Source organism: Telmatherina bonti (assembly GCF_933228915.1).
Source record: "Telmatherina bonti genome assembly, chromosome: 19".
In the NCBI taxonomy this organism is placed as follows: Eukaryota; Metazoa; Chordata; class Actinopteri; order Atheriniformes; family Telmatherinidae; genus Telmatherina; species Telmatherina bonti.
The window spans coordinates 21011872-21031524 of NC_136617.1; the positions used below are offsets into that span (position 1 = coordinate 21011872).

Sequence of the window (19653 nt, forward strand, 5' to 3'; positions counted from 1 at the left end):
GCTGCTTTCGGTGGCAGTGGGTTTCCACTCCTCTTAGTTTCCTGAAGCCAGTTTTGAAATGTGAAGAAGTTTAAAAGAAGATAAAACAGCCTCACTCCACCAGAACGGCAAACATAAGAAAAGAACAACAGACTTCCTTCTTTTTCTCTGGATAAAGCAGCTCCTGAATGAGAGCAGACGGGGAAGTAACAGGATTCCCAGTCGCTCATCAGCTGACACCCAAAGGAGCGCCGGGGGAAGGAGAACAGGTGGAACAGGTAGAGCAACTCGCAGGTGGAGGCTCCACCCTCTGCCACGCTTTTTTCACTCTTGGATTGTGTGATCATTTGTATGACAAGGCCTCACCCAACAGGTAGGTCACCAGAACACGTCAGCCTTGCTTTGTGGTAGGCAGATTCATAACTGGCATGCAGCTACAGCCAGCAAATGAGAGGCTGGGGTCTGATGAAACAAGTCATTAGAGGATAGGCTGTTTGAAATGAAAATATACTGTTCACTGCTTTATGATGCAGAGCTGAACATCTGAAACAAAACAAACCCGGGGAGACTACAGAGAACAATATACAGGAGCAGGTGTTTGAATTTAGTCCATTGTTGTAACTGGTCATTGTGACCACAGTAAATACAACTAGACATTTATTATTTGATATTCTGTTGGACAGATTTATGTGCTTCTTGGTTTATGGCAATATCCTCAAGTTTGTATTCATTAGCATCCTTTCCAGGAACAAATAGAAAATAAATGAAAATAACAGACTGAAAGCTTGTGTGTCTGAGACAGCAGTCAGCGTTGCTGGAGCACCACAAGAGACTGTACTCTCACCATTTCTGTTTACTGTTCACCTCAACTTCCAAATTACAGCTGTATGATATCGACAAAAATGCAGGAATTTTTCATAGATGACTTGAATAGCAGCACTTGAAGTTATGTTGCACTCCTGGCATCATGTTTAGCCTGGACTAATACTTCGTCATATTTACAGTGGTAGATTTTGTCTGTATTTTAGTTATTTTCATATTTATCTCTAACTGCTCGTTTTAATTTTTAATTGTCCTGAGTACAATTTCATTTTGTTTTTGTGTCAGGACCTGCAGTGTGAATATTACACACACATACTTTGAAAAAACTGCTGAAACAATACATTGTGCAAGCCCACTTCCGATACAACTCAGAGTCGTGTCATCTGCAGAAAACCTCTGGTGACTGCAGTTGTGAGGTGTATCCGTGACAAGAAGCTTAATACAGAAAACCGGTCAGTTTGTGAGCTGGTGTGGAAACAAGTCACCTCATCTCAAATACCACCAAAACTAAAGTGATGATTGCTGACTTAAGGGTGAATAGAAGTGGTGGAGGTGGTGGAGAAATACAAGCACCTCAGGGTTCAGCTACCCAACAGCCTGGACTGGAAATGCAACATAGAAGCCATCTACAAAGAAGGAACAAAGCAGACTATTTCTTCAGGATGATGAGATCATTAATGTCTGCATCAGAATGCTGCATCTTTTATGAATCTGTTGTGGAAAGCACAACCAGCGTTGGGTCAGCAGCATCAGTCAGACTGCAAGAGACTGGACAAATTTATGGAGAATGCTGGTTTGGTGCTGGGGATAATTTTAGAGCTGATTGATCATCTAATCGTTATTGTTTTTAATGATAAAATAATCCTAGTACAAAAGGAATTTTCCTCTGGAATCAATAAAGAATTTTTCCATTTCATTTCAATGCCTGACACATTTGATTGTACATTTCAATAAATCAAATATACTAATACTTTCAGTTTCAAATAAAACCATTTGTTTTCCAAAAACCACAACAAAAAGCACATTTTATTTTCACATTCCCCTTCAGACAAATAGAAGCAGAACTTCAAAACAGTGTGTCACTGCATACACACCCAGGTTATCACCAAGCTGTAATCAATTAACACACAAACGGACTGTTTTTGACAATTATTTATTACTTTTTTTTCTTAGTACAGTACTGTTAAAAGTTAGTTCCAACATTTTCAACTGGGAGATGGATCATTTTGTCGTTTTTCAGCTGCGGTGAACAGACAAAGCAAAGCTATTGAAGCAGTTGCCAAGGTTACCACAACTACAATGCTGAGAATTTCAAAAGGAAAATAATAATAATAATAATGATAATAAAACAACCTAGACTTATGATTTGAGAAAATGTATGATACCATCATACCAGAATTGTTTTTAAAGCCTTTCCTCCTTGTCTTTTTTTTTTTTTTTGATTTCCATATTTAAGTGAAATAAATCATTTATGATTTCTAGGTACTAGATGCACCTCAAAAAGAAAAACAAATAAAAGGAAAAAAATAAAAAAAATAATCGACTTAAAATGAAAGGAAAGCTTGTTTTTGTATCATTCATATTCATACTAACAGCAATCTCTGCTTCAGGGATGCTGCAAAGTGACACTCGATAATAGTTCGGAAAAGTCCTGAAAGATGCTGTAATTGGAGGGATGGCGTCTAATTAACCCACTGAGTGAAGCTTTAGGCTGCCGACAATGCTCTCACGGGGCAGTGTAGGACAGCAGGGACAGCATTGGTGCCTCAAAAGGAGAAAAAAAAAAAAAAAAAGACTGTGCACTCGTGGGTGGGCACTTTGATCTGGAATGACAAATTACAAATTGAGGGAAGTGTGCAGGGTGTCATGTTATTAGGCGCTTGCAATAAATAATGGAGGCTGTTGGGGAAAAAAAACAGCTGTGTGTGTAGAATCTTGAGAATGATGGGGGGAAAAGGGAAAAATGAGGTTAACCATCTGTATGGAAAAGATACCCTCCCACTCGTTTTCAGGATTACAGCCTGTATAACTACTGCACCGCCCAACAGTAGCCGTATATGAAACAAAGCTATCTGCCAATCACATCATACGGGTATTATCTCTATCATGTAAATGTTCACCTACACTCCTACTCCAGATTTCTGTGAAGGAAACAATGAATGAAGAAAATGCTTGGCTGCCTTTCAAAGACAGGTGGACTTTGATCAACATCAGAGGGTCCTTCCAGGTGAGAGTGGTTCGGTCCAACTCAACAGCAGAACTCTAAGACAGATCTGAGAGGATGGGGCCAAAATGAAAGAAGGGGGCAAAGGGAATGATGAACAGATGTGGCGTAGGGGGTTCTTGTAGTTCCTGCTCAAGTTTCTTCTTGATTGGGACAATACACTAAAATTTCTCTTGGTTTTCTGTAGATGCTGAGTGTGTTTATGAGTTGAGTATGTACTTATGAGCATGTCTGTGTGTCAGTATGTACTGTATGTCTTTACGAGGGCTGTGAGCCCAGCAGTCTCTCAATAGCGGCATTGATGTCTCCTCCGGTAGCAATGAGGGCCTGCAGGTTGGCCTCGCGGTTTATGAAGCCCATGGCGTTCAACTGGTCCAGCTGGGACTGGAACCGGACCTCTGGAGTCTGGGTCTACAGGAAAAGAGTCAACAGCACTTCAATTTTTTTTAATTTTTTTTTAAAAAGGAGACAAGACATCATACAGGTTTTAAGGATGCAATCCTGTGCATGTAATTAGGTGTGTACCGTTGCACTTCCTCCACCACCTCCACCAGCAAACATCTGGAGCATCTGTTGCATCAGCTGCTGCTGGGCGGTGTTTGTTCCAGCACTGCTGGGTGAGGAAGCAGGGTTCTCTGTGGGTATGCCCCCTCCTGTGGGTATGCCAGGAATCCCACTTGACATAAGACTGGGCAAAAAAAAAAAAAAAAAAGAAAAGAAAAGAAAAAAAAACAGCCCAAGTGTTAACATAAAACCTTCCCTAAGACATATGGTGTGTGTTTGCCTGTCTGCGTCAGCATACCTGGGCATGAGGCCCGGGGCTTCTGTCTGCAGCGTCTGTAGACCCTGTTGGATCTGCATTAGGGCTTGCATGGCCCGGGGATTGGTCATAACTGATAGGGCCTCTGGGTTCTGCATCTACACCGCAACACAAGCAGCAGCCACAAAGGAACCAAACGTCATCAACTCATATGATGTGCACGAAAAAACATGAACTAAACAAACATAAATTATCCAGATAACTTGAGGGTAAAAGAAAAGAAACGAGTAATGTAGAAGAGAATTATTATTCAACTCTATGTATTTATTCATTTCTTTTGTGCACATAAGTAGCTTTCTGTATTAGACCATTAAAAATAATTGCCACTAGCTGAACTTGGATGTAAATTAAATAAAACTAGATAAAAGTAAAGAAAATATTTATTAATTCACACAGTTAAGTAAATGGTTTAATTTGAGTAATTACATACATGCATGTAAAGATTCTTTTCTGTTTTATGTTCCAAATAAAAGCAGATAAATACATTAAATAAAAGAAACTAAACAACACTGGAGCCCAATCATAATGTCCATATGCTTCCAGCAGCATCTGCAAACATGCATGTTGTGCATGTCTGCAAGCCAAAACTGCAGGGTTGCAACAAACTGCCAGGTATGTGGTCATTCATACAGTCTGATGATGACATCTGCGGCACGCGGACCCTAGTGGAGTCTTCAACCCTGTCAAGGTTCAACAACCGTGTAATGACAAACCTTAGAAGACCGGCGACTGAACATTTATACTGGACATTGATGACGTGTTCATTTCTCTCTTTCTGAATGATTACATTTATACATTTAAATCATTTTATTATTCTGACTCTAAAACCACCTGAATTAAACTCACTGACCTGTAAAGCACATTTTGTAGCCGTTTATTGTGTTAACTGGCTGTTAACATTTGGGCTTAAAATCCGCGTTTATGCACAGACCTCTGAAGAAGCTAAATGATTATTTACCTTTACAGGCTAACGTCTAATTAATTGGAGATAAAGTAGTTATTATTTGTTTGTTTATTATTTTGAGGAACCAAAATCTGTGTTTAGCTACGTACTCTGAGTCACATGTGCTGTTGAACATTTAAAGCAAGTAAAATATTGGTAATGACTTTATTTTTTCATTTTATAATGTAGATCATTTTAGACACATAGTTTATGTGTTTTCAAGATGAAGTGTATTCCAAATCCAGCTTAATAGTACAACTACGCCACCTGCTGCTGGGCACTGGTAAGCACCTCCACTGTCCCTTTGCTTGTAAGATATGAAATGTAGGAATACTTTACGTTTAGGCTCCATGTAGTGTAAAAACAATCAATAACTGACAACTTTAATGGGTGACTTCACCACAACCTTCAATCTGTTTGCAGCAAACACTGAAACACTTCTTGGTGAACATGGTGGTACTGAATGAGACACATGACACTCTGCATCAAGGCATCACTGGTCTGTTTTTGCTTTATATCCAGATCAATCACGACACTTTTTTCCCCCCCCCAAAATCGAGAAATTAAAAACATGAGGAAAAATGTTGGTACCTGCTGCAGAAAGACAGGCAGCTGAGCTCTGAACTGTTCCTGCAGCTGTGGGTTTCCAGCAAACAATGGATTATTCATCAAAACCTTGCAGAGAAAACAAAAGAGACAAAGAGGGAGTATTAATTATTCCACAACACATTATGCAGTTTATGTATTAGAGTTCATACTTAGATTATGCTTGCCTCAGCGACTTTACAAAGAAATTTCAAAACACTGAACCACATAAATGAAGGATTGTGAAGAATTCACAGTGTGTCGTTTAGAAACATAGAAAAAGTACTAAATAATTCTGGCTTGGTTTCTAGTCTGCATTGGTTATTCAAAACAGATGAGAAAAAGAGTTTTTGTTTACTCTTTCTTGCAATTTAATTCAAATGTGTGTTTCACAAGGATTGCCATCCTGCTTGACCAATGAGATGGACATCTTGGTATTCTATAATAAACTTATTTAGTCTATTAAAATGTGACTTCAGCAAAAACTGAACAGCAAGCAGAGTTGCAAATTTAAATCCAAAGTTTTATAGGTTACCGTGTAATAAAATAAAAGTAATAATAAACATAATAATTTTATAAACTGAATGTAAATGGCTTTTTCCACTTCTTACCTGGGAGGCCAACTCTGGGTTTTGAGCCAGTGACTGCATCATGCTGCGCATGTAAGGAGCAGACAGCATGTTTTGCATCAGCTGAGGGTTTTCTGAGATCTGTTGCAGTAGACTCTGCATGCCTGGACTGTTGAACATGCCTACAACACACACGCAAAAATGCATACACAAATTAGTGGAGTATTTGACTCGTGTCAGATGCATGTATATAAAGGAATATGGACAGATCTTTCTTACCATTTCCCAGACTACCAGGATTGATGCCAAGAGGGTTAGACACACTGGGGTTGGTGCCCCCTGTGGTGCCGGTAGTTCCTGCGGTCCCCCCTCCACTCTCAGAGGGGTTAGAAGAATTAGGTGGCCCCCACGGATTGGGGAGTGGCTCTCTATTCTCTGTCCGCGATGGCTGGGCACCAGACTCAGAGTTCCCACCTAGAGCTGAGAACGGGTTGCTGCCAAACTAGAAAGAAAAGTTTAAAAACATTTAGAAAAACTAAAGAATTTTTTTTTTTTTTTAAAGTGTAAATATAGTTACAAATGCAGCACTGACAAATGAAAACATGACAGAGATTTTCACAATTAATTCCATTCAGTTCAGCTTTAATTGTCTCGCACTGCTTCCCAACCAAACCTCAGGGCACTTTACAGACACATCAACTTGAGCCAAAACTTAGCAAACACAAATCCAAACAAGGGCCAACACAGCGCACAAAAACACCCAATTTGATTTGTAAATATTCTTCAAAGATACCTGTTCTCTGGCAGCACTGAACATGGGTTCCTGGATGTCTGTGTACATCCTCCGCAAGGCATTGTAACCTCCTGGGATGCTCTCCAAGTTGCTCAGAGCCCGGTCCTGGTTTCGCATCATTTCCTGCATCATAGCTGGGTTCCTAGCCAGCTCCATGGTCTGGGGGGCAAGATTTATATATATAAAAAAAAAAAAGGTGAGTGGAGGAATGTCTTTTAAGGTTTATTTTAAATAGAGCCAATCAAATTCTTAATAAACAAAAAAAATGCAGTGAGAGATTATAATAATCACTGTTCTAAGTAGATAATTGCCTTTTATTTCCTCTCAATTTCCCTTACCTGCCGCATGAGCTCAGGGTTATTAAGCATGTGGGAGATCTCAGGATTGCGCTCCATGAGCTGCTGCATCTGAGGATTAGCCATGATCATCTGCCTCATCAGATCAGGGTTGGACATCATGTTCTGCACCAGCGGGTTCTCCATTATCTGAGAAAGCATCTCTGGGTTTGACATGAGCTGCCGCTGCATCTGTTGTTGAAGTTCCATGAAGTTAGCAGAGCCCATGCCCAGTCCAGCCAGACTGGCAAGGTCACCAAAGCCAGCTAAGGGAAGAGGATGGATAAAATTGTTAAACATGACGCATTAAACTCCTCGAAAGGTGAAAAGTTAATAGAAAAAAGTCATTACACACAGGCAGACTCACTCAGTATATTGGGTGCCTGCGTGGGTGGTGGGGCAGAGCCTGTTGAACCTGTTGTGGAGGCTGGGTTGGTGCCTGGACTAGAGGTGGAGGTACTCCCCGTCTGATTGGAGGATGAGCTCGAGGCTGAGGTGCTACCCCCATCTGCTGCCCTGCAGACAGCAATTGCAGTCACATGGAAAAAGTGAGAGATGTAATTTCAGCTTACTGTGTTTACACAGTGTTAGGTTAAAAGCAACAACAAACGTAAGTGAGTCGACTGCACACAAGGATATGCACCAATAAAATCCTTCAAAACAGCTGCTAAAAAAACTTTAAATGAATAAAGTTGCCTTACTTGTGTGCTGTCTTTATGACTAGATGAACTGTCAGGCCGTCTTTGATGCCATGTTGGCTAAGGCTGTCTCCATCCTTCAGGATCTTCCCTGCAAAGATCAGAACCAGCTGGTCCTGTTTGGCTTTGAACCGTTTCGAGATTTCTTCTTTAAACTATGAGACAGAAAACAAATAATGAACATGAGCAATAAAAATTTCCAAGTAATAAAAAAGAAAATATCTGTGGAAAAAGTAAATTTGCCATCGGGTAGGGTTTTATTTTGCTAATTAGGGGCCCTATTGTGGTTGACTTGTTTATTTTTCTCGTTCTTAGCACAGCTCGCTCAAATTTGACCCCCTTAGGCTCTGCAAAAAGTTGTGAAACTTGACATGCACCTCAAGTACGGTGAAGATTTCGATATTCTATGGTTCATACGCATACACTTCAATGCAAAAATGGCTCTACAGCGCCCCCCAGACACGACAAAAATCCACCATAGAATTGGGTCAAAAAGGTTTACTTTGACATAGGACAACGAAATTCGGCACACGTCTATTACTCCAAGACGAGCAAAAAAGTCAATCATACACCTGTTGCCATATCAACGGGGTGTCCGCCATCTTGGTGTTTATGCCCATTTTTTACGTTAAAAACATTGTATTTGAATGCACTAATCTGAGGAGATTTATGTGACTGACTCCAAAATTGGCATTAGGCATCGTGACAAGATGGGGATCAAAAGTTATTCAAATTTATCTAACAAACAGTGTTACCGTGGCAATTCATGAAAAAAAAAGCCCTCTCGTCATGAAACACGGTTTACTCATATCTCTGCAGAAATACATGCAAAATCAAAAGTATTCAAACTTGTTAGGTCCTTAATACATTCCATCATGATTGGGGGGGGGGGGGGGGGGGGGGGGACACTACATAAAAATAAAAGAAAGGATGGAAAAACTGAAAAAAAGAAAGATTAATAGATAAGCAAGGTGGAGGATTTAGTGACATCAAGTGGTGAATTTGTACAACAACTAACCAAACATCTGACATGTTCAAGTAGAAAGATAAACAGTGAAAACATAAAAGGCCCTCAATCACACCACTATTGGGACAGAGGGACATATATCAATATAGAATAGGAATTTGTCCATGGTGAAAACATTTACTGATTATATATATATATATATATATATATATATATATATATATATATATATATATATATATATATATATATGTATGTATATATACATTTTTTATAATTCTACCAACTAACTTTAATGAAGAGGTTATTTTATCTCCTTAAGCTGCTTTCACAGTTCTGTTTTGCTGGAAAACAGAACGCACAGAATCTAGTCCCACAGAAGTACTTTCCCTTATCCTATGAGCAGTGGCCTTGTAGTAAATCGAAAAAATTAACATTAGCTTTAGCTTTGTTACAAAAGATCATTTTCAGGGTTGGCACAGTCACTCATTCTTATTTGTCTTATTTACATTGTTTGGTTAAAATTAAGCTGAATGAATGCTTCATGACGATGATAAGCTATTTAGTCTGGAACTTTCCATCATGAAAGACCAAATGTGGATATCTTTCTTTATTGTTAGTTGTAAATAACAAAAACTTGAAGAAAAAAGGAAATAAAATCTAATATATGTTTGTAAAGTAATTCTTGGAGATTTTTCTTAAAGTTGCTTTCACCTTTGTTTTTACTTTTTTTTTTTCTATTTGCCTGTTAAAACTGCATTATGCTTCAATTCCAATTCATCCTTATCTTTAACTTACGGTACATTTAAAGAGAAACACAGACATTACACACAAACAATGATTTATGAATAAAACAATGCATTAAATCATGAATATGTAATTAAACTGAAGTTTTTGTGAGTATGATGTCCACAGTCTACAGGTTTCAGTATTCTTGTGTCAATACAATATACTTTACTGAATTGTGGATTTGAGAGTCACTGTAAAAGCCTTTATTAATATAATTTTACATAAATTTAGTTCCTTGAATAAATATGAACGCTTCTTTGCTGATTGTTCCTGCTCAGGACTGCACATGGAGAATTAGAGAAATGTGTGTGACTAGTCCTGATATATATAAAAGAACACTTCAACACTCATCATTATTGTTACAAGAATAGCACCAAAAAAAAGCAATCATGCTGGGAAAACTGCTGTAAAACATGTGTAGCAGTGGCCCAATTCATGCTGTGTCTACCTGTATGTCTTTTTTTCCATATCTTAATTTGAACTTTTACTACTCAAAATGTTAACAAACCCATTGCAAAGTTAAATAATTATGCATTTTATTGTAGAATCAGGGTTTTGGTTGACTGTAACTTGTCGCCAAGCCAACCTCAGCCCTGAGAAAACTAACAGTTCCCAAGAAAGCAGAATGACTCAGTAGCAGCAGGGAGAATGTTCTAGAGAGAAAGCAAGTTCTGACTTTAGATTATGTTGTCCAGCTGAAATAGGATATGAAAGCGACACAATATGTAGTCTATGATAACCACTTCCATTATTCTGTCACCCAAATGTTGCTTCTTCTGTCAGCTGACACTTGTTTGGCTCCTCAGATGCTAACGCTGTCTCGCCTCGCAGGCTGAGTTAGCTCACTACCTAGCCGCAGCCTGACTAGCCGGTTAGCTATTTCAATTATTGGCGTGGTCATATTCCTCAGTTGGGTGTAAGCTACGTTAATATCCCCGATAAAATTATCATCTAAGCAATACTATTCCCATTTCACACAACAACCTTAATTTCCCACACTCTCAGTAAGCCGGCAAGTCTGAGGACAAATGCTAAAGAAGCTAACAAGTTAGCTTCCTAGCTGAAGTTGTGGGCAGGGGCATGACGTTAGAGCACGGCGACGGAGAGCAGCCGCCTGCTGCCAGATCTACCAACCTGAGTGACAGAGGCATCTTCAGCGATGGCGATTTCTTCTTTGTCTTTAGGAGTTTTCACTGTGACCTTAATAATAGTTCCTTCCGAGGCTTCGGGCTTATTATTGTTGTTGTTACCAGGATCTGCGGCGCCTTGGTCAGCCATCTTTACTCCGCCGATGGAAAAGCTCAAGTCTGGCGTCAGCTTCCGGGTCATAAAAGGTCAAACTTTTTTTCCCTTCCCCTCCGAATAAAACGATCATTTTGTTCGATTTGGTTGTACAAAAGGCAATTCACATATATGTAGATGATTCAAAGTACATGTAAGACATAATAAATAACCCTGATTTTAACTTTGGTGACAGACATTAAACTTGTTGTGGGTGACTTTGGATGCCTGAAAGGTTTATTTTGTACTTGAAAGTACTTAAACCTATTAAAAGTGTTACAATCCAGATACAGTGTTTTGCAGTTAACTCCAAGGATGGGAAATACTCAGGGACAGGGTGAAGATGTACAGATAGAATAATGTTATATGCTTTTTTTAATGTATTTTCTTCTATTAAAAAATCAAAAGCAAAGAGGTTGCTCCATGTGACAAGCTTCCAAGAAAATTCTTGGATTTCTTAAAACTGAAGAATAGATTGTAGATTTTTTTTTTAGGGAGCGTGTTTGTGATTGGTCAAAGTAAAAATAGGCTTCCTTCTCAAATAGAGGACAAAAATTCCATACTTCCAGAAAATAAAGCTACCACTACATTAGCATATTTAGCATTTGGGAAAATGCCCCATGAAGCTGCTGAATTATTCATTCATCAAGCACCTGTACAGAATGAACAACATTATAAATCTAAAATTGAATATGTTTTTATTTAAATAGCTCTTTTCTATTAGATTAAGATCTTATCATATATGATACATAAAGGCACTATTATATGTACTGTACACGTGTTACAATTAATCACAGTTTTCAAAGAGCATTCTATATAAAGCAGTTTGGTTAATTATGTCTCCCCACTACGATATTGTAGATTGTACCTATGGATCGCTGTAAAATTTGACTCTAATCACTGACAAACCAAGATTTCCAGCAATGCATTTTAATGCTAGCAGCTCTCAGAGAGCTCAAACCCCCACCAAGTCATTCTGATTTTTTTCTTCTTTTTTTGTCAATAATTATAGGCACAATTGTTGCGTTAGAAGCTCTAATGACAGTCTGATCCATCTCCCCATAGTAAAGCATCCTTTAAAAAGTCCTGGATGACAATGGCCCAGATCACCCCAAAAAATCTCATCATTTGTTCCTTATTTAATTTCTGTGAATTTCTGAAAATTTGATCAAAATCTGTCCAAACATTTTGACCTATATTGCTGACAGGCCACCTTGTAAGAAATAATAATGAGTGCTCTCATTGGATTCTTAAAAATCTTTGTAAATACAGCTCATGGTCTAAGTGAGAACAAAAGCAGTAACCTAATTTGTTAGATTATCATTTTTGTTTCTGTGCACAATGAGCTGCAGTTGTAGTTCAATCAAGCGCTCTGGGGTACATGTATATATCTAACTGAAATATTAATCCTTTCATCACTGAAATGTTCTTCATGTGACAGTAAGCTAACTTTGTAACAGACTTCGTATAAATGTTGAAAATAACATATAATTTAATTAAATAAATAAATAAATACAATTGGACATAAATAAAGATTTACATGATGTGTTTCTCAGTTACTCTCAGACTTTTAGGAGTTATTTCTTTGTCACAAATAAAATAAACCCTGTTTTGTCTTTGTTCAATTGACAGAGCTTTTTTTGTATTTGTTTATGGTACTCAAGAAACACGTTTTGTTTCTGTGCACATTTTAACCCTTTAAAATGAGTCCGTATGTGTGACTGCACATAAACACAAAATAGTCTTTTGTCACTTTCGGACTAGTTTAGCCCAACACCATGACAGAAAATTGATTTTGTTTTCCTTCCTTGAAGTAATATTTTCAGAAGATACCTGCAGGCCATCACCCCTGACTGTGAAAATAGTTAATTTTTTCAGCGGCTACTTGTGATGAGAATTTATTATTTCTTATTCCTATGCTTATTGCAAAATTCACTGTCACCCAAGACCATCTGTAACAAGGCTGTGGAAGGTAAGACTCCTTTGTCTGTGTCCACCATCAGCCTTCCACCCTACAGTCCTTTTAGTTCACTTGCTCTCCTACCTTACCTCCTAACTTCTTCATGTATTCACCATACCTTCTCTGCACACTCTACTCAAGGTGTGGGTGAGTTCAGCCCCAAAGGAAAGAAGTCAAAGACCAGTATGTCACAAGGGAAAAGTCTGGAATAATATGTTTCTGAATGTGTTAGAAGCTGCCTAGAAACACATGATGCAAATCAGACTAATTTTACAATCTACCAAATCTCTCAATTCCCCAGCTAATACTTTCTTAAAACACTAAGGTTAATCTTTTCCATTGTTTAGACTATTTCAATTAGTGACCAACTCACATGGGAGAGACGAGTCCTGCTCATGTCAGGTCAGTGTTTTTGTTTTCTTTGGCAACTGTCAGTCATAGCAAACACGAGTTACTGGAAATGGGTCTCGGGGAAGTGAAGTCAGGATATTTAACTTAAAAATCTTTATTTTTTCTTCACTGAATCTGAAAAGACCCATTATCCCGTCTCTTTTTGTTTTTAAAGTCATTGTCACATCATAGCGTCACCAGTCATTCTGCAGTTACATCATTTTTTGACTGCTTCTGCGAACACTGGCTTCACTGAAAAACTCACACATCACTAAATTTGATTATTAAATTAACTGGCTGGGCAATTCATGGCGGGCACAGATGATTGCTGTTTTAAAACTTGGTTTTGCTTTGTGAAGCCTGAGAAACTGAAACATAAACTTATGCAAACCTCAACACATGCTACAGAGACTCTAACAAGGTCAAACAAACCCCTATATAAGTTCTCAGTTATAGGCAGAAATGAAAACTCTTTCAGCATCTTTTATTAATGTAATTTTGGTTTGCAGTGGTTATTTAATAAATTGTTGGATTGGTTTATCCAGTGACTCTGATCTTGCTTTATCACATAGGAACATTTCGTAAATGGTAAAAATGCAACAATGCAGGTACCTCTGCTGGTTTGCTTGCCTGGTGTTGACTGTTTTACTCGATATTAGGTAAATATTTGATACAGATGCAAACATTGTTTCATGATTTGTATGTTAACTTGTTAAATACTGAAAAGAAGATTTTATTTATTGAAAAATAGATTTTTGCCTACAGAACAAATTGATTTGAACAAAATATCCATAGCACCACTGAAAAAAAAGAAATCAACTATTTTCTTTAACAAAATTCATCAAAAAATTAAATATATCTTGAAAATAACCTCAACTTTAAACAAAAATTTAATCCCTTTTCTTTTAATAATGAGGGCTAGATAAATTGTCCTCACGATGCAGGAATGTCCTTACAAAGATGGAAAAAGAAGTTTACTTATGGCATGTTGCTCATATTTTTGTCATATTGGTGACTGAAAGTAATCTTTATGGTACCTTGTGTAAGTTTCGACTTTACATATAATCATATATTCTATCTAAATAAGTTGAAACAGTCCTGTGGTGGACATAAACATGTATTGCCGCTATACTGTAGAGTTCTGCCTCTATATGTGACGCTCCCACGGGACACACTGAAAGGGAAGTGTGTGTTTCAGCATGTTGCTTTGACAAAGACCGTCCTGCATACCTATGCATATCCCCAGTTCTAGAGTACACCATTTACAAACAAACAAAAACCCCCAAAAAGGATACATAGACCACTATCCCTTTCTCTAAGGCCCCAGTAACCCCACCACATACACACATACACACTCCAATGTACAGGGTCACATGCACTGTAGGGTCTCATTCAAGTGCAGCCCACACAGGGAGACCGATGGCAGCAAAGGATTTTGCTTTCATCGACAAAAAAGAAAGGGGGACGACTTTTCGGTTGTAGTATTGTCTGTGACTTTCTCTCTCCCCACCAATTGAGCAACAGTTCTCGCTGTTTTCTATCCACTCGTTTCTATCTTTTCCTCCCAAAGGTGGGCAGAAGAGACCGTGCATTTCCAGAAACAAGGTAAGGGTTCAAATTTCTGGGCCAATTTTGAGCGTGTTCCCTCCAGTAGATACATGCATGATCACTGTGACTGGATAGAGGCTGGCAGAATCACAAATAACATCCTTACTGATGAACCAGTACTGGTGTGATGTGAAGATTTGGAGAGGGAACTAACACAATCTGCAGGATCATAAGGAATAATTCTGAGTCAGACTTTGCTTTGGATGTGTTCATATATTAGTGATGTCTCCAGTAAAAAAGAGGTAACTGTGGTTTGTTCTTTGTTCTTAAATGATTAGAAACTCAGTACTAAATTCTACTATTCACAGCTATAAATGTAATTTGTTGTAGGTTCAAATGCTGTCTCATTTAGTTTCGGTCTTCCTGTCTGTAACTTTCTCAATTTCTATTTTAAACTAGGCAGTACATGCATGAACGCTAATGTGTCTAAATAGAGGGGTTTTTTTGTGCTGAATGTTCTATCTTAAAGAAAAGTTGAGCTTTAAAGGTGGAGTATGTAAGATTTTCAATATTTTCAAAAGAAATTAACTAATAAAATAACTACAATCATAATTAGATAGTTTTTTAAAACATGTAGGTTCCAGTCTGTCCATATTTGATGTGTTATTAAATTACAAGTTTAATTAATGACAAAGACCCTTCTTTAATGTTTGCCTACCAGTAAAAGAAAAAAAAAAAGTGCTTTTTGTCATTTGTCATTAATTAAACTGTCAAATATGGACAGATTGGAACCTACATGTTAAAAAACTATCTAATTATGATTGTAGTTATTTTATTAGTTAATTTATTTTGAAAATATTGAAAATCTTACATACTCCGCCTTTAAGTCATGAAGTGTGTCAGTTAAAGTTTACAGTCTCTTCACACAAACCTTAATAAGTGATATAAAATGAAATGTATAAACTCTTTCTCATTTATTGTATAGTTGCTCTGCTGCTGCCCCATTATCTCAGCTCAAGATGTATAGCTTCATGGGAGGGGGTCTGTTCTGTGCCATCGTCGGTAACATCCTGTTAGTGGTCTCCACTGCGACAGACTACTGGATGCAGTATCGTCTCTCTGGAAACTATGCCCACCAGGGTCTCTGGAGGTACTGCATGTCCAACAAGTGTTACATGCAGACTGACAGCATAGGTAAGACTTTGTTATACCTGTTAAATATTTTGTTTTTATCCGTGTTTTACTGCTGCAAGACCAACAAAGGGAAGTGTCGGCAGTTCAATAGAAATTCAAGCAGAATTTTGCTGAAAAAATTGTGAGCTTGAAATGTGAGAGATCCCAGTTTGACTCCAGCACTTCAGGCCAGTAGCCAAAATCATCTCCTTTGGTCATAGCACCATTTGTAAAGATGTCATTGACTGTTTTCTACCTGCTTTCTTCCAGCTTACTGGAATGCCACCAGGGCCTTCATGATCCTATCAGGGATGTCGTGCTTTGCAGGCATCATCGCTGGCATCATGTCCTTTTCACACTTCTCCTCCTTCGAAAGGTTCAACCGCTCCTTTGCTGCAGGAATCATGTTTTTTGTCTCCAGTAAGTTTTGGTTTTTGGCTTTTAACGACACAGACCTGCGTATATAACCACTGGTATTAGAGCAGTGCTTCTCTAACTGGGGGATGCAACATAACAGTAAGACATACCGCCTACATTTTTCAAATATATTTGTGATATTTACCAGGGCTGTCAGAATTAAACTATTAGTGCAGAAATAAATCTGTGAAATGAACACCATGGTTTTTTTTTTGTTTGTTTGTTTGTTTGTTTTTTAACACATTAATGCATAAGTAACAAAGTTAGCACACGTGCCATATTAAAAATCTGAATTTGGCATCATCTTGGTGAGAGAAGCTGATTTTGGGCATGTAGGTGCCTTGTCTCAGCAATGAATCAAATCCAACAAAACCCACTTTATCCTCTTTATATATAAAGATTTTGACGGTTTTCCTGCCTTACATTTAGAAAATGTCTCCTAAAAAAGCCATTTGATATGTCACACAATTAATCACTTAGTCATTGCATCCAAGACCACAAACACCACCATAAACTATCTGTGGGGTTGTGGCTTTAAAGTTTGAGAAGTACGATTAGAGAAAATCAGCTCTTATACTTTAGAGAACAGAGTTGTGCCACAATGCAGAAACGCCTTGTAACAAGTTAGTTTAAAAAGTCATGTTATTCTTCAGCTAAAAGTACAGAAATACCAGAATGAAGCACTAAAAGTTGAGGTGATCACTATGCAGAACAGCACACCTCCTAATGAGGAATAAAACCCCAAAAAGTGAAATATTTCAGTGAAAAAGGTGTTAAAAGCACCAGTGAGTATGTCTGACATGCCCCTCTCCCCTTTCAGCTTTCTTTGTTCTGCTGGCCATGGCCATCTACACTGGGGTGACGGTCAATTTCCTGGGAAGGCGTTTTGGTGACTGGCGCTTCTCCTGGTCTTACATACTGGGCTGGGTGGCCATGCTCATGACATTCTTTGCAGGTAAGAAATGTCAGCACATCTGCAGCCATATGTTAACAATGCAGTGAAGGTGTAGAATCTGATATTCCAGATAACATTTAGTTGGTTAAACAATATGATCAATATCAGCTCAAATTTCTGTAAACAGCCAAATAAATTTTATATTCTTAAATAAAGCCATCTTTAAAACCTGACTGCTCCTATATTTGTCTTATCACTCATCTTTAAGAGAACTTGTTCCTTTTCTCTATGGCAGGTATTTTCTACATATGTGCCTACAGAATGTGTGAGTGCAGGAGGGGAACAGCACCACGCTAGAGGCACACAGGCAGCTTGTTTACAAAGAAAAAAGAAACGAAAACAAGGACATTTTCAGTTTGGATAGAAGACAAGCAGCAACCATCAAGAGAGTGACTGATCTACTGAAGAGATGACGTCTGATGCCGAGATTGGAGGTTCTTGATGGTCTGCTGAACGGTTTTTTAAAGTCATTGCATTATGGATCTATTCACCCGTTTTTTTTTTTTTTCCTTTAGGAATAGTCATGATGATAACTCAGCAGAAAACAAAAATAAATAAACTTAATCACATGTTGAAAGACTTGAAGATATTATTGCCATTTTTTTCACTTTCTATGTCAAACTGTTTAACCTTTTTCATTTAAAGCGTTCTGTAAAGTTGATCACCAGCAGCTTTTTTCTGCATTACTGATGAAATACACCAGGAGATGGCAGCACTCAAACACCCCACCGCAGAACAAATACCTCCTTTAACATACTGTTTTAACCACTAATAACTACATGATACACTTCCTAATGTTTAGTGTGAATATGAGCATTGCACCTTGACACTGAATTTAAGACTGAGTGTGTGCCACAGGAAAGCAGGTTGTTTATTGTTTATCTGCAACTATAATCCTTAAATTCTTTTTAATTCAACAAAGCCTGATTGATGAAATGAGCAGGGCGGCATGTGTATGCTTCCTGTCAGGAAATGCCTTACAAGTCAACATACTATGTTGTAGGAAGGCACATGTCAAAGAAATGAATTTTAAAGAAGCAGTGAAGCATACTTCAAAGCTATGTGGAACAAGTGTTTGTGTACGGGTCCCCTGAAGCTTTCTAGATTTGTTCTGCTTCAGTCTTTTCCAAGGATGTCCCTGACCTAATATTAGAATGCATGTTCTTTATCAAGATGTTATGGGAAAGGGCTTTGCCTCTGGCATCCAGCAGGATATTCCACAACATTTTTGGGACCAGATTCTCAGTACAAACTGACAGCATACGGAAAAGTGGACGAAGGCTGTTTGTGTTTGTGTTAGTACTGTGTTACAAAGAGGAGAGAAGAACCTGAGAAGAGGATCATGTTCCTGGACCGGGGAACCAGGGTGGGGGACTCCAACCACTGATTGTTCCACTGCCTTTGTTAGATACAGTTTCCTCTCTTTTCTTGGTACTTGTCCATTCCTCGCCATCAGCTGAGAGGAAAGGAGAGCAGAAGCTGCTGAGGTAATGAATGCTTTGACTACTCTGTGACGCAGAAACAATGATAGAAATGTAAACAGTCAGCAGGCCGATCCCTTGATCCAAGTTTCCATACTTGGTCCCTGTGGCTGCTACAAAGAGATAAGCTCTGTAATATTGTGTGCTTTTCTCCAGATTCTTGCATAACCCACTCTAAATCATCCATCCTGGTAAGGCCTTAATGACGCTGCAAATTTTTCCCATTTTATTCCAGCTTGTATCCACTAAATAATCATTTATTACGAACTTTTTACAACAAAAGACTGGTTATGGCCTTTTTTTTTTTCAAATTAATTTAACTGTCCACACACTGGCTTAAACAAACTATGAGAAAGTAAGAGAGTAAGTAATATTTGAACACAATAAACTGTGTGTGAGAAAGTGTTTCAAGAAACAGACTACCATTTAAGTGTAATGATTCATTTTGATATAGAGATGTGGCATCTGATCATGTCCATCCTCTTCAACTGGGATGTGCAGCTCCAGTGATCAGGTGTCACTGTCTTGCAGGTTTTCAGATGCCTTCCTGTTTTTTTTTACCCACCTGATTCAGATTAATAAATAATTGCATTGAAATTGAAAAGCTGTTGGATCCAATTAATCTGAATCCGGTGTGTTGGAACTGGGAACATAGAAACTTTAATCGACAGTCTCCAACTTTCTTTCTCCCCTTTTTGCAGCATCATATTTAAATTTTGATGCGTGAGGTTTCTTTTTTTTAGCTGGATGTCGTTTTTCTGTGCACAGTTGTTTTCAGGTTTTGCTAATAAAGATTATTCTGCTAAATTTATTATTAGAAGTCACAGTCGGTGGTGAGTTTTTATACATTTTTCTTCTGTCACTTTGTCATACACGGGAAGATAAACATCAGGCGTTTCATCTCTAAATGTTGCTACGCAGCAG

At 38.2% G+C, this 19653-nt stretch overlaps 2 protein-coding genes across 4 annotated transcripts; one reads left to right on the forward strand and one right to left on the reverse strand.

The window, feature by feature from the left end:
- Nucleotides 1-1941: 1941 nt before the first annotated feature.
- ubqln4 (ubiquilin 4) lies at nt 1942-10853 on the reverse strand (the record flags this gene model as incomplete). Of its 3 annotated transcripts, none has more annotated exons than XM_079258508.1 (11): nt 1942-3436; nt 3551-3701; nt 3828-3943; nt 5380-5463; nt 5985-6124; nt 6222-6444; nt 6736-6894; nt 7074-7336; nt 7438-7586; nt 7772-7923; nt 10659-10816. In XM_079258508.1, 11 exons carry the CDS (start codon nt 10800-10802, stop codon nt 3284-3286), a joined length of 1734 nt encoding a protein of 577 aa, XP_079114634.1. In that variant the 3' UTR covers nt 1942-3283. The 3 variants fall into 3 exon arrangements, with proteins under 3 accessions (XP_079114634.1, XP_079114633.1, XP_079114632.1); XM_079258507.1 differs by having other exon boundaries at nt 3551-3713; XM_079258506.1 differs by having other exon boundaries at nt 3551-3943; nt 10659-10853.
- A 4869-nt stretch (nt 10854-15722) lies between these two features.
- On the forward strand, nt 15723-17545 carry LOC306769798 (lens fiber membrane intrinsic protein-like; the record flags this gene model as incomplete). The annotated part of the gene is made up of 4 exons (XM_079258516.1): nt 15723-15897; nt 16147-16296; nt 17114-17248; nt 17484-17545. 4 exons carry the CDS (start codon nt 15723-15725, stop codon nt 17543-17545), a joined length of 522 nt encoding a protein of 173 aa, XP_079114642.1.
- Between the last annotated feature and the right edge of the window lie 2108 nt (nt 17546-19653).